The sequence below is a fragment of the Capra hircus genome, chromosome 4 (assembly GCF_001704415.2).
Source record: "Capra hircus breed San Clemente chromosome 4, ASM170441v1, whole genome shotgun sequence".
NCBI lineage: Eukaryota > Metazoa > Chordata > Mammalia > Artiodactyla > Bovidae > Capra > Capra hircus.
In genome coordinates, this window is record NC_030811.1 from 27,589,900 (window position 1) to 27,603,414 (window position 13,515).

The following is a 13,515-nucleotide window of genomic DNA, read 5'->3' on the forward strand; positions in this document are numbered from 1 at the left end:
GCCCTGCTGAGTTTGGTATCGATCCCCAGCAGGTTAGATTGTAATAAGCCTAGAAACTAAGCGAAGCCAAATTTCCGTACAGAGGCGGGGGCGGTACTTGGGTTAGGGGGTGGAGCCTCGCTCAAGAAGCTCCGCCCTCAGGCGGCACGATTTTTCTTCCCTTCCGGAATGGTTTTTCCCTTTCTACGACGTCTTCCTCCGGACTCTTTTGAGTGACGCGCACTTCCGGAGTCTCCCGGCAACTTTAGTAAGCGTGGTCCGCTTACTAAAGCCAGTTAGTTGACTCGCGTGCGCGACCTTGCCCGCGCGTTTCTCGGCCTCATGGCCGGACTGACCCTGTTTGTGGGCCGCCTCCCGCCCTCGGCTCGCAGCGAGCAACTGGAAGAACTATTCAGTCAGGTGGGCCCGGTCAAGCAGTGCTTCGTGGTGACTGAAAAAGGTAGGGGGCGGGGCGATCGAGAACAGAGTTGGGGTTCCTGGGAGCCGGATGGAGGCAGAGGACATTCTCCCAGCCTTAAGTGAGCCCTTAAATGAAAGGCCTTGGAAGTTGAATTTCTTTTCCAAACGGACTCTACACTAGATAAATCCATAGGAGCCGTTTCTGAAAGTCAAGTCAGCCCCTTAAGTTTATGTTAAGTCGCTCAGGCTCCTGTTTATCATTCGCGCTCACATACAAGATCTCATTTATTAGTGAATAACTTAATAAATGTGATGGACAGGGAGGCCTGGCGTGCTCCAGTCCATGGGGTTGCAAAGAGTCAGACACGACTAGGCGACTGAACTGAACTGAACTTGGTAAAACACCACTAAGACTTACTGAGAAGCAGCTGATTGCCGGGTACGGTGCTTGAGTTTCATCTGTGCTGCAGCTGCTAAGTCTCTTCAGTCGTGTCCGACTCTGTGCGACCCCATGGACTGCAGCCTACCAGGCACCTCCGCCCATAGGATTTTCCAGGCAAGAGGACTTTGATCTGTAAGCTCCTTTAATTTCCCCATCAGTCTTGTTGAGTCGAGAGTAAACTCTATTTTACAGATGAGAAATCTAGGGCTTAGAGAAATTTAGTAACTTCAGCTTAAGTTCGTATTGCTAGTAAGAATCGGATTCAGAATTTGATCACCAGACCCGGAGCTCTTAACCAATATGTTATTCATTCCCCCATTTATGTATTCCATAAATATTAATTGGATGTTTATACTAGATTCCAGGCAACTGTTGTAGGTCCTCGGGATACAGTAGTGCACAGACCAAATTCAGAATGTGGAAGATGGGCAATGAGCAAAATACATAGTGACGATGGTGATAGATATTGAGGAGAAAAATAAGTCAGGGAAGAAAGAAAGGGAGTCTCTGTAGTGTGTGTGGTGGTGGTGGGGAAGCTGTAGAAGAGTGAAGAATAGACAGGGGAAACCTTACTGATGTGAGAGAGTGAACTTGGGTTTCTCAGTGCGAGGAACAGCTTAGGCAGAGGGAGCTCAAGGATACTGAAGAGGAGTGTGTGTAGTATATTGGAGGAATATAGATGAGACCAGGGTTACTGGAGTGCACTGAGTGAAGGAAAGAGAATTAGCAGATGCCACCTGGTCCTTCCAGATCATGTAGGACCTTACAGGCCATCAAAAGGACTTTGACTTTTACTCTGAGATAGGAAACCACTGATTTTGAGCAGGGAGCAGTGAATATGATCTGCCTCGCGTTTTGAAAGATTCTCTGAGGCAGCCATGCTGAGAATAGGCCGTTGATAATAGGACAGGAGCCAGGAGACCAGGTATTAGGCTCTTGTGGTAATCCAGGTGAAAGGTCATGGGGTTGGACCATGTGCTCTAGCAGTGAAGAAGGTAAAACATGATTGGAATATGGATCAGATTTGGGGTCTGAGAAAAAAAGTGTCAAGTCTGACTCCAAGGGTTTTGACTTGAGCCATGGGAGGTATTTACTGACTTGTGGAATACTGCCATATGCCTCTCATTTTATATGATATTCATGGCATCACTATGAAGGAGGGTTAGTATGTATTAGAATCAGTAAGAATTGTAAGGATTTTAATTGTAGAAGCATTTCTTCTTCTTACTTAGACTGTATTACATGACACCTGATGTTGCCCAGAACACAAATTTAGCTTCCTTCCAAGTCATCAGTCTGTTGCAGTAGGTGGCTGCCTTCTTGCCTTTCAGGCTAGCAACTGGTTTGAAGTAATATCTTGGGTACCCTCTTTCCCCCCATGGTACCAGAGTGTGTGAGTAGGCAGGCTAACAGTGCGCTAATAATCATGCCATCGTTATCTTCTGTTTTCTTAGTAACAGAAATTAGATTTAAGATCATTGACATGGCTCTGATTGCTATACACACAGCTGGGGCCTTTATCATTTTAAGTATAGATACAGGCGAATGAGAGAATGAGAGTGCTGTACAGCAGTGTTTCTTAAACGGCAGATCATTGTCCATTTGTGGGTCTTGCGTGGCTCATGACTCGAGTTTGTTGGTTGTTTTTTTTTTAATGAAATAGGAGTATATCTATATATGGTAAAGGAGAAGTTTTCATAAGACTTTTTTGTTTTTTTCAGTATATAAACAACTGGGTCCACTGTAAATTGCATTTGTTGCTGTGGGTCACCAAACCAGTCTGAGAAACACTGCTCTACAATGGTTGGTTGCGTTCCAGGGAGGAGCAGGCCTTTGATTAGGAATTCTCCTTTGGGTCCTGAGAATATAGGCTACGTGTAACCTTACCTGTAGCTATGTACGTAGCCAGCATCTTTAACAAAAGCTCCTATTCCTTTTAAACAGCAACAATAAAAAACCTGCTTTCCTGTCTACACAGCCAAATGTATTGAGTACTCTACTTCAAAGGATGGGAGAGAGGGGGTGGCGGATGAGGTCTTACCAGTAGTGGTGACTTGAACGTGCCACTTACCCTCTTTAAGATGGGAATAAGTTCACAGTATTGTTGTAATTGTTTGTAACAGTGGTGTTTTTGTGAGCACATGCTTTTATTTTGTCAGCAAACTCCTTCACGTTTCAGCTGCTTTTTATTTTTGGTTGTGCTGATCAGGAGGGGCCCTGATTTTTCTTGTTCTTGTTTTCTGAAAGGTGAGTGGGTAGGCTTTTGTGAGAAGGAGTTTCAAGGATAAAGAAATATAGTATGCTTTCCTAGTGCCAGGTGTCAACTTTAACCAGTGTATGTGGCTCAGCGTCCTGTGTTAGAAGGCTTGCACCCTAAAGCAGGTTAGTGTGTAGTTGTAAAGGAGAGCGTGTGGAGTTTTGTTTCTTTTTCAGGTAACAGGCAGACTGCTTGGTCTGTCTTTTTCTTTTTTGATGCAGTAAATTACTTAAAATCTTACTACACAAAAATATTAAACTAAAAAAAAAAAAAGCATACCAGAAAGGGCAAAAAGGTGGGTTACAGCTGACATTTGCAACTGTTCATCTTCAATAATTCCTTTGGAAAAAAGCGATGATAATATTGGCTTTTCCCTTCTTGGTATGTTCTGACAAAATGGGATAAGAGATTTTCAGCTGCTTTGGAAAGGTTTAATTTGATATTGATTTCTAAGGCTTGGTAATAACAGTAATAGTATCTGCAGGCTCCTGAAGCAGTGTTTATTGTTTGAGGTTCTTTTCTCAGGGCCCCCAGCATTCACTGCTGATCTGTCCTCTTCTGAGGAGAGGTAACTGAATTATTTCATTGTAGTTTTTGAAGCTACCATCCTTATCTTTCCTACCTTCTCTGGTGATGTTTTGTTCTGTGTGATGCTGAGATCTTCTTTGGAGGTGTAATGCATATTATGGGTCCTCCATATTCTTGAGATTGCCAGGAAAGATGGAAGAAAGGGAGCTAACAGCCAAGACACCACATTAGAAGAGGAAGCCTAACAGATTTTGAGATGGGGGGCGAGGGGCTCTCATGTTAATCTTGTCTCTTTCCCTCTTCAGAACTTTGGGCAACTGATAACTGGCTGGCCTGATTGTATATCTGCCAGTTTAGGGCTGTGAGAATTTACTGGTTTAGAGATCTTGGCTTACTGTTAACCCCTCCCCCCCATACTGTTCCAGGGAGTAAGGCATGTCGAGGCTTCGGCTATGTCACTTTTTCTATGCTGGAGGACGTTCAGAGGGCCCTCAAGGAGATTACCACCTTTGAAGGCCACAAGATCAACGTGACTGTTGCCAAGAAAAAACTGAGAAATAAGTCCAAGGAAAAGGGGAAAACTGGTGAGTTTCTAGTAACTGAAAGGAGTTTTCCCCCAGGATTGAGGGGGCAGTGGATTGGCTGGGGGTGGCATCTAGACTTAAAAGCTTCCTGAATTTTCTCTTGATGTCCAGAATCATCCAGTGTGTTTTGTTACTCATTTTAGTCTTTTGTTTACTTATGAGTTTGGAAAACCTGGTGTTGCTGGACATTGCCATACATAACCCTGTGATAAATGCCTTCTGTTGCTAGTACTTCTTTCCTGTGATATTCTGGGCTCAGAGGATCACAGACTTACTTCATTGCCTGTTATTTTTCAGAAAATTCAGGGTCCCCAAAGAAGGAGCTGAAGCCTAAAAAAGCCAAAGTGGCAGATAAGAAAGCCAGATTAATTATTCGAAACCTGAGCTTTAAGGTAAGAGAGAGAAAACTAACAGTGAGTGTTCTGAAGGCTCTTGGAGCCAAGGCCTGCTTGCTGGTTGAACTCCCCACCAAGGTAGTATAATTGGGCTTCATTCCTCCTGGGAATGAATTTTAGCAGCGTTGAATTCAGAAAATGGGCCTGTATAAACAAGAATTTATTGAGGACAGAAAGCATGAAGATGTCTTCCTTTTGCAGAAACTACTGCTAAGATTGGGAGAGGAGGACAAGCTCTCTCATGTCTGTCCTTTTTACCTTTTGGGTACAAAGCAAGATGTCCGCTACTTGGGAATGTTTGATGTCCTAGTCTCAAAATTTTAAAAGGAGTAAAAATACTCAAGCTCTTCCCAGTGAACTAATTTAATAGTTGTTTTATATTTATTTGCTGTGATAACATCTCTTTCTTTCTCACTTTCTGCTTCAGTGCTCAGAAGATGACTTGAAGACAGTATTTTCTCAATTTGGAACTATCCTGGAAGTAAATATCCCTAGGAAACCAGGTACCTGCCAAGCTTTATTTTGTGTGGATTAGATTATTTTACATAATGGTGTTTTTCCATGTCACCTTTCAACTAAGCACTATTTGAAATAGAAATATAAGTTTTGGGTCATAATCTCCAAGCCCCAGATGATATGGTATATATATAAGTATAGTGCTTGACACAGAACAATGTTTATTCCCCAGATGGTGTTTTTAGTTCGATCAGAACTCCTTTTAGAAGAGGAGTTAAATGCATTGCTCTCCTGAGCCTGTGTCAGGCTAACGTCAGCAGGATAAAGGCTCTTGCTTTGGGCAGGGGCTGACTGGCTGGCAGGATTTGAGCCTTCTCGCCAGTCCAGGTTGCTGTATAGTCCTTTTTAGTGTCTGTTGGTTCCTCCTGCTACCTCTAATTTCTTTGTTATGTTTGCACACAGATGGAAAGATGCGTGGTTTTGCTTTTGTTCAGTTCAAAAACCTCCTAGAAGCAGGAAAGGCTCTCAAAGGCATGAACATGAAAGAGATAAAAGGTAAGATTTCTGTGCCCATACTATCGACTCAGATATTTCTGGTGTTCATGCAGATTAACACAGTAACCCGCTTTCTACACTTCCGAAAGGTGTTTGCCTTGTTGAGAGTTTCACTGCTAATATAGAAGCTGCTTTGGTGAACTGTTCTTAGGGTTAACCTCGACAGGACCCTTCCCAGCCTTCTCTTTTTCTTTTTTCGGTAATGAGTGTCCTTTAAATCTCTTAATGAAAAACCGTTGCTGAAATAATTATTAATATACAGGCAGATTGCTGTCTAGGGGATGTGGGATTAGCACATTCTTCCTTCGTGACTATGATCCCTATTCAGCATATGTGGGCTCCTAAACTGACCTTGAGGTTACTCTGGGTATTAATTTACCAGGTACTATGCCTAAAGAAGGGATTGGAGACTTCCTAACTTCTGAGTAATGTGCAGATTATTCCAGAATGTCTGTTTTCCCTCTTGCTAATATAACTAGAAACTTGATCTAACTAGAAGCACTGTACTAACACTTTATTTTTTTTAGTCTATATTTTATTCCAGGTTTAGTGACTGTGTAGAAAGGCAAAACTTCTGTTCATTGATAAAACAATGGTTAAGGGTTAAAAAATAGACACCTACCAGGAGTTTTGTTTTAGGACCAATAGCCTCTGAATCTGCAGTTTATCTGCCTCCTTTGGTTCCATTACTGTCTTCGATGACTAGGAAGTTGTTTATAGGAAATAGGAATGTTAAAGAGAAGAACGCCTTTCTGATGCTACTTTTGTGTCTGACAGGGCGGACAGTGGCTGTGGATTGGGCTGTGGCAAAGGATAAATATAAAAATACACAGTCTACTTCTCTCCCAGGTAAGATGCAGTGGTGTTGAGTAGGAGGGGCTATGTGTCCTAACTGTGTGTCAGTCCTCATTGTATCATCTGGTGATCTGGTCCCAAAACAGGACTTTTTGAGTCTAAGCTCACTCCTCGATGTGGATGTGAGTAATGGAGCCCAAGTTCATTATCCCTACTATTTGCTGTCCTTTCCCAGCTTTCATAATACGGAGTAATGGAACATTATAAATAGGAAAGCTTAAGACTTGAGTTTTATTTAGAAAACAGTTGGCTTTTAAGCCATCAGGAGCTCAGAGAACAGAACTCACAGAGGTTAAAGCTCATGGCTGGGCTCCAGAGTGTTCCCTGTGCTGGCTGTGGCACACAGTGGTGGACTGTTTGCAGAGGCTCAGTTGCTGAGCCAGGTTAACCTTAAGGCTTCTGATGAATGGAACAGCCTGGAGGAAACCTCAGGGATGAGGGGTTTTTGTTGTTTGTTTTTTGCTTTTTTTTTTTCCTCATACTTTCTCCTGTTGGGTAGAGTAAGAAAAATATATGAGGGTCTGTAAGACTATAGGAACCAGTAACTTGGAGTGTTAGGAACTCTTGTTTAAATGACCTTGTTTTGGATACCTGATGAATTCCTAACTTTCTTTATCGACTGTGAAGGTGAGGAGAAGAGGCCTGAACCTGAACATCAGGAATTGGGTCAAGAGAATGGCAGGGAAGAAGAGGATATGGAGGAGGAGGAGAATGGGAGTGATTATGATAATGACGAGGAGGATGAGGAGGAGGAGGATAAAGGATCAAAGCTGCCCAAGCCTGTACAGATTCACAAGAGGTAAGTGGCTCAGTGTGTTCTGAGACAACAGAGGAAGATTTAGGACTGTCCCTAAGAGGAAGATGGTATCTTTCCCTGGCCCGAACATTGAAGAATTGGCATGAGTGGTGAAGTTGGATAGGGCCCCCTCTCAACCCAGAACCTCAGTTCTGATCTGTGCCATTGCAGGGCAGTCAAGAAGCCAGCACCTGCAGAAAGCAGTGATGAGGAGCATTCTGATGACGACAGCGACCTGGAAGAAAGAGATAGTATTGATGGTGGAGAGGACCTGGCTCAGAGTGATACCAGCAGTGAAGAGCAAGGGGAGGAAGGTTTGCCTGGACTTTTTGTAGACACCTTTAAATTTGAAATAGTTTACTGAGAAATGGGCATCAGTTCCACTCAGGCCTCTTTGTCAAACTTGTGTTTAAATGCTGAAAGTGAAACCTTTATATTCCTTTCTTCTAAAGATATTTTTTGTTTTTTAAATGAGTTTGGAGTGGTTTTGAGGATTAAGATTCTTAGGGAATTTGAAACCTAGCTTACTGCTGAGGTCTTGCCTCTCTCTCTCTCTGAATTATCCATGTTGAATGAATAACTGGATAAACAGGATATTGCATCCTGCCACCAAAGTAGGTCCTCTTTCATTAATCTAATTATTTTATTTTTGTACTAAAATTACATTCTATTAAATGTGACAAACTCATTTTCCCATCCCTGCTGTATTTTTCCATTCTTGCTGTTGTCTGTAAACAACAAATTATATGAAGTAGATTTGAAAACCCAAAGAGGGTGTTTTTTCCCCTCAGTGATTAAGAGATATTATTTGAAGTATCTACAGTGTTAGCAGTGGAGAAGGAAATGGCAACCTATTCCAGTATTCTTGCCTGGGAAATCCCATGGACAGAGGAGCCTGGTGGGCTGCAGCTCTTAGGGTCGCAAAAGAGTCAGACACGACATAGTTACTAAAACAACAACAACAGTGTTAGCAAACCCCAGAAACTCAGCTTAGTATATGCTACTCAAAATCAGAGGTACTTGAATCACTGACGTACTCCTTTTCCTATTTGGAACCAGTCTGTTGCTCCATGTCCAGTTCTAACTGTTGCTTACTGACCTGCATACAGATTTCTCAAGAGGCAGGTTAGGTGGTCTGGTATTCCCATCTGTTTCAGAATTTTCCACAGTTGATTGTGATCCACACAGTCAAAGGCTTTGGCATAGTCAATAAAGCAGAAACAGATGTTTTTCTGGAACTCTCTTGCTTTTTCCATGATCCAGCGGATGTTGGCAATTTGATCTCTGGTTTCTCTGCCTTTTCTAAAACTAGCTTGAACATCAGGGAGTTCACGGTTCACATGTTGCTGAAGTCTGGCTTGGAAAATTTTGAGCATTACTTTATTGTATATTGTCACCCTGCTTATTTAACTTATATGCAGAGTACATCATGAGAAACGCTGGACTGGAAGAAACACAAGCTGGAATCAAGATTGCCGGGAGAAATATCAATAACCTCAGATATGCAGATGACACCACCCTTATGGCAGAAAGTGAAGAGGAGCTAAAAAGCCTCTTGATGAAAGTGAAAGAGGAGAGTGAAAAAGTTGGCTTAAAGCTCAACATTCAGAAAACGAAGATCATGGCATCTGGTCCCATCACTTCATGGGAAATAGATGGGGAAACAGTAGAAACTGTGTCAGACTTTATTTTTGGGGCTCCAAAATCACTGCAGATGGTGATTGCAGCCATGAAATTAAAAGACTCTTACTGCTTGGAAGGAAAGTTATGACCAACCTAGATAGTATATTCAAAAGCAGAGACATTACTTTGCCGACTAAGGTCCATCTAGTCAAGGCTATGGTTTTTCCTGTGGTCATGTATGGATGTGAGAGTTGGACTGTGAAGAAGGCTGAGCACCGAAGAATTGATGCTTTTGAACTGTGGTGTTGGAGAAGACTCTTGAAAGTCCCTTGGACTGCAAGGAGATCCAACCAGTCCATTCTGAAGGAGATCAACCCTGGGATTTCCTTGGAAGGAATGATGCTAAAGCTGAAGCTCCAGTACTTTGGCCACCTCATGTGAAGAGTTGACTCATTGGAAAAGACTCTGATGCTAGGAGGGATTGGGGGCAGGAGGAGAAGGGGACGACCGAGGATGAGATGGCTGAATGGCATCACGGACTCGATGGACGTGAGTCTGAGTGAACTCCGGGAGATGGTGATGGACAGGGAGGCCTGGCGTGCTACAATTCATGGGGTCCCAAAGAGTCGGACACGACTGAGCGACTGAACTGAACTGAACTGAATCACTGACACCTTCCAAGACGGAGACTAACAACAGCAATAAAGTAATCCATTATTATAGCAACAAACTACTGAATTCAGAATTTTTTATCTGGAAAAGCTCAGGTCTTTTTAGCAGTCATCTCTGCCTTTTATTGCATGGGCTTAGGAGTCACATCACATGGGTTCAAGTCCTGACTCTCTTATTTCCAGTTGTATGGGTCTGTCAAGTCCTTGCTTCTGGTGTCCTCATTACTTCATCTGTGACTGGATATCAGAGGTCCTCATCTGATATTTAGAAGAGTACCTTCCCTATAGTAGACTTTCAATGATACTAGTTGCCTTTGTTGCTACTGTCTTCTTTTTATGGCCTCCTCCTCCAACAGTCTTCTAAAAAATGTGTGAGTCTCATCAAGTTAGATGTGAGATGGCTGCTGATAGAATCTTCTGGCTTTAGCGGTAACTAGGATGGATGTAGAGGCAGTTTTTGAGTTCTGCTAACTAGAATGTAACCTTGGCATTCCACTGCTCCATTCAGTTCAGTGAAACAAGTCCCCTCTCCTCTTCATTCAGTTAAAAGAAATACTTATTGAACACCTACTAATGTTAAACTTTGAACTGAAAAAAAAAAAAAAAAAAAAAAAAAAAACCAATCCTTGTTCTCCTGGAAGTTTTGATCTGGCTCATGACTTTCAGTCCCAAAGAATTGGCAAGAAAACAAGCAAAGACCAACAAACACTTCTGCATTTGTAGAGGTGGTTTTTTTTTTTTAATGTAGATAAACAAATTTGAAACTGATGAATGAATGTTATTCTGTGCATACCCTTCCAAATTGTGTGCAAATAAATGCCCACGTGTTTGCTCTTTGAACTGTTGCAATAGATGCTGCATGTGACAGTGATTTTTGAACCTGTCAGGATAGAAAAATGTACCTTTTCTTTTTTAACTGTTGTTTAGTTGCTCAGTTGTGTTTGCCTCTTTGTGACCCCATGGACTGCAGCACGCCAGGCTTCCCTGTCCTTCACCATCTCCCGGAGTTTACTCAAACTCATGTTCATTGGTGATGCCATCCAACTGTCTCATCCTCTGTCGTCCCCTTCTCCCACCTTCAATCTTTCCCAGCATCAGGCTCTTTTCCAGAGTCAGTTCTTCGCATCAGGTGGCCAAAGTATTGGAGCTTCAGCGTCAGTCCTTCCAATGAATATTCAGGACTGATTTCCTTTAGGATTGACTGGTTTGATCTCCTTGCAGTCCAAGAAACTCTCAAGAGTCTTCTCCAACACCACAGTTCAAAAGCATCAATTTTTCAGTGCTCAGCTTTCTTTACGGTCCAGCTGATTTCTCTGTAGCTCAGATGGTAAAGAATTTGCCTGCAATGCAGGAGACTTGGGTTTGATCCCTGGGTCGGGAAGACTATCTGGAAAAGGGAATGGCAACCCACTCCAGTATTCTTGCCTGGAGAATCTCATGGACAGAGGAGCCTGGCGAGCTAGTCTTGGGGTCACAAAGAGTCAGACACAACTGAGTGACTAACACTACTACTACTCACATCCATACGTCTGACTACTGGAAAAACCATAGCTTTGACTATACAGACCTTTGTCAGGAAAGTGATGTCTCTGCTTTTTAATACGCTGTCCAGGTTTGTCATAGCTTTTTTCCCAGGGAGCAAGCGTCTTGATGGCTGCATTCACCATCTGCAGTGATTTTGGAACCCAAGAAAATAAAATATGTCACTGATTCGACTTTTCCCCATCTATTTGGCATGAAGTGATGAGACCAGATGCCATGAAATTAGTTTTTTGAATGTTGAGTTTTAGGCCTGCTTTTTCACTCTCCTCTCTCACCCTCTTCAAGGGCTCTTTAGTTCCTCTTCTGTTTCTGCCATTAGAGTGGTATCATGCGCATATCTGAGGTTGTTGACATTTTTTCTGATATGCACACCTTGATTTATTCAGACAGCAGATACTCAGAATGCCTGCAGTGCTGGATACTGGGTGAACAGGAGTGAATTAAGAGAATAAAACCCCATGTTTCCTAGAGATCACAGGTGCAGCTTGTTTAGCAAAGAGTTACAAATCCTGTTTCTGCTCCTTTCTTGAGGTATGACTTTGGGGCAAGTTACTTAACCTCTTTATGCCTCAGTTTCTTCGTCTATAAAATGGCTCTAGTAATCACATAGGATTGTGAAGATTAAATTATCTGTACTACTAATGACTACCAATATTATCATTGTTACTGTTCTCTGCCAGTAGTGGAGTATAAACAACAATTTTGAATTGAAATGGGGATAAAGGACCTCCTGGGGCATTTTGTAAAACTGTAACCAAACCATATTACTACTTTCATCAAGAATGTTGGGTTTAAACTCCATTTATTTATTGAGTGAGGCAGGTCATTACAGAATCAAGAGTGGTCAGTAAGTGGTCCTTTGGTTTCCTTGGAGGTTTTTATTCACTAATCAGGTCTCCCTTCTCCCTTTTTTGTAAGTCTGGCATGTTGATTTGACCATATGAGAAATCTGAGGAAATAAACTTTTTCTATGAGGAGAGAATGGTAGACACCTTAGAAGCAAAGAAGCTTTTACACTGAGAGAACTGAGAGACCTTTCATTCTGCAGCGAGATTCAGCTGTCTCTTCTTCACTTGGAAAAATGACTGATAGACACTAATGAGAGAAAATTAATTTAAAATATATGTGTGGTGCAAAAGGATGTAACACAGAAAAGTAGAAGTTCCTCACCAGTCCTCCCAGCGGTCCCCCAAAGTTCAGTTCTGTTCAGTTCAGTTGCTCCCCCAAAGTAGCCTCTGTTATTTCTTTTGTATCCTTCCAGAAATTTTCTTCATATATATAAGCATATATGTCAATTCTTAAAATCAATGAATCTCCCTTAAACCCAAATCCACAGCCACTTAAGGCCCTTTCCCAGAAACAACCTGATGGGCTACAATCCATGGAGTCACAAGAGTTGGACACAACTTAGCAAGTAAACCACCAGACAACCAGGGTTTCTTGTGTATCTGAGGATAGTTAATATAATACTTCTGTAAGCTAAAACATGAATGTATATGCACTGGTGTACAGTGTAATGTATATTTGTCTATGTGAATGTATTTTTTTTTTCTCTTCGGATGTTCTACATTTTACATTTCTAGAAAGTTTACCATCAGACAGTGTAGGGGAATCTCTCATTTTCCCCCACACCCTTACCACAATGAATTTCATCTGTCTTTTTTGATTTTTGCCAATCTTCGGTGAAAAATAATATCTCATTTCTGGTGCTATGTCTTTCTTTAATTATGAGTGAATTTGAGCATTTTCATATATTTAGTTGCATATCCTTTGTTCATTTTTAATTGGATTTCTTCTTAATTTATGTAAGATCTTTATATATTTAACAACTTAGCTCTTTGTTGTAAGGCTTGCACTAGTCCTAAATTCAGTTTGTTGCTTTTCTTTTTACTTTGAATATAGAAGTCTCAAAGAAGAAGAGGAAGAAGAGGAAATTACCCTCTGATGTGAATGAAGGGAAGACTGTCTTTATCAGGTATGAGTTTCTATCTGGAGAACTGCTGTTTCTGTTACCTTCATAAGTTTTTCTTCTCTTCTTCCTCTCTCCCTTCTTTCTTCTTCTTGTTCTTCTTTTTTCACTAATTCTGTTAGCTAGGCCAAAAAGTTAGATACATGTAAGACCATCAGCACATCTGCCTAGGAACATAGCACCACTGAGAAACGTGTAGGAGAATCAACTATACACAGGAGGTAAGCAGCAGGGGTCTTTGTATCTTGTCCCCATTTAGATGTCATTCTTTGTAATTGGGGTGGCGTCATTGGAACAAATGAATTCTTCAACTCTTATTAATAGAAGCGTCTTGCTTCTGGCCTTTGTTTTAGGGTGAATGCTGGGGAGGGATTGTACCTCTTGTCCCTAATTCTCTCCTCACGCCTGACTGATCTAAAGTCATGTCCATAAAGTGAAGCATC

General features: G+C 41.8%; 1 protein-coding gene across 1 annotated transcript in view; it reads left to right on the forward strand.

The window, feature by feature from the left end:
- The window catches only part of RBM28 (RNA binding motif protein 28), a 32,999-nt gene continuing 19,690 nt past the window's right edge, over positions 207 to 13,515 (forward strand). Inside the window, exons 1-9 of the mRNA XM_005679435.3 lie at positions 207 to 439; positions 4,052 to 4,210; positions 4,508 to 4,602; positions 5,033 to 5,108; positions 5,524 to 5,616; positions 6,394 to 6,465; positions 7,099 to 7,270; positions 7,439 to 7,581; positions 13,006 to 13,078. Of these exons, the coding sequence (XP_005679492.2) occupies positions 322 to 439; positions 4,052 to 4,210; positions 4,508 to 4,602; positions 5,033 to 5,108; positions 5,524 to 5,616; positions 6,394 to 6,465; positions 7,099 to 7,270; positions 7,439 to 7,581; positions 13,006 to 13,078 (1,001 nt within the window). The 5' untranslated portion in view covers positions 207 to 321. The remainder of the gene's footprint in view (positions 440 to 4,051; positions 4,211 to 4,507; positions 4,603 to 5,032; positions 5,109 to 5,523; positions 5,617 to 6,393; positions 6,466 to 7,098; positions 7,271 to 7,438; positions 7,582 to 13,005; positions 13,079 to 13,515) is intronic.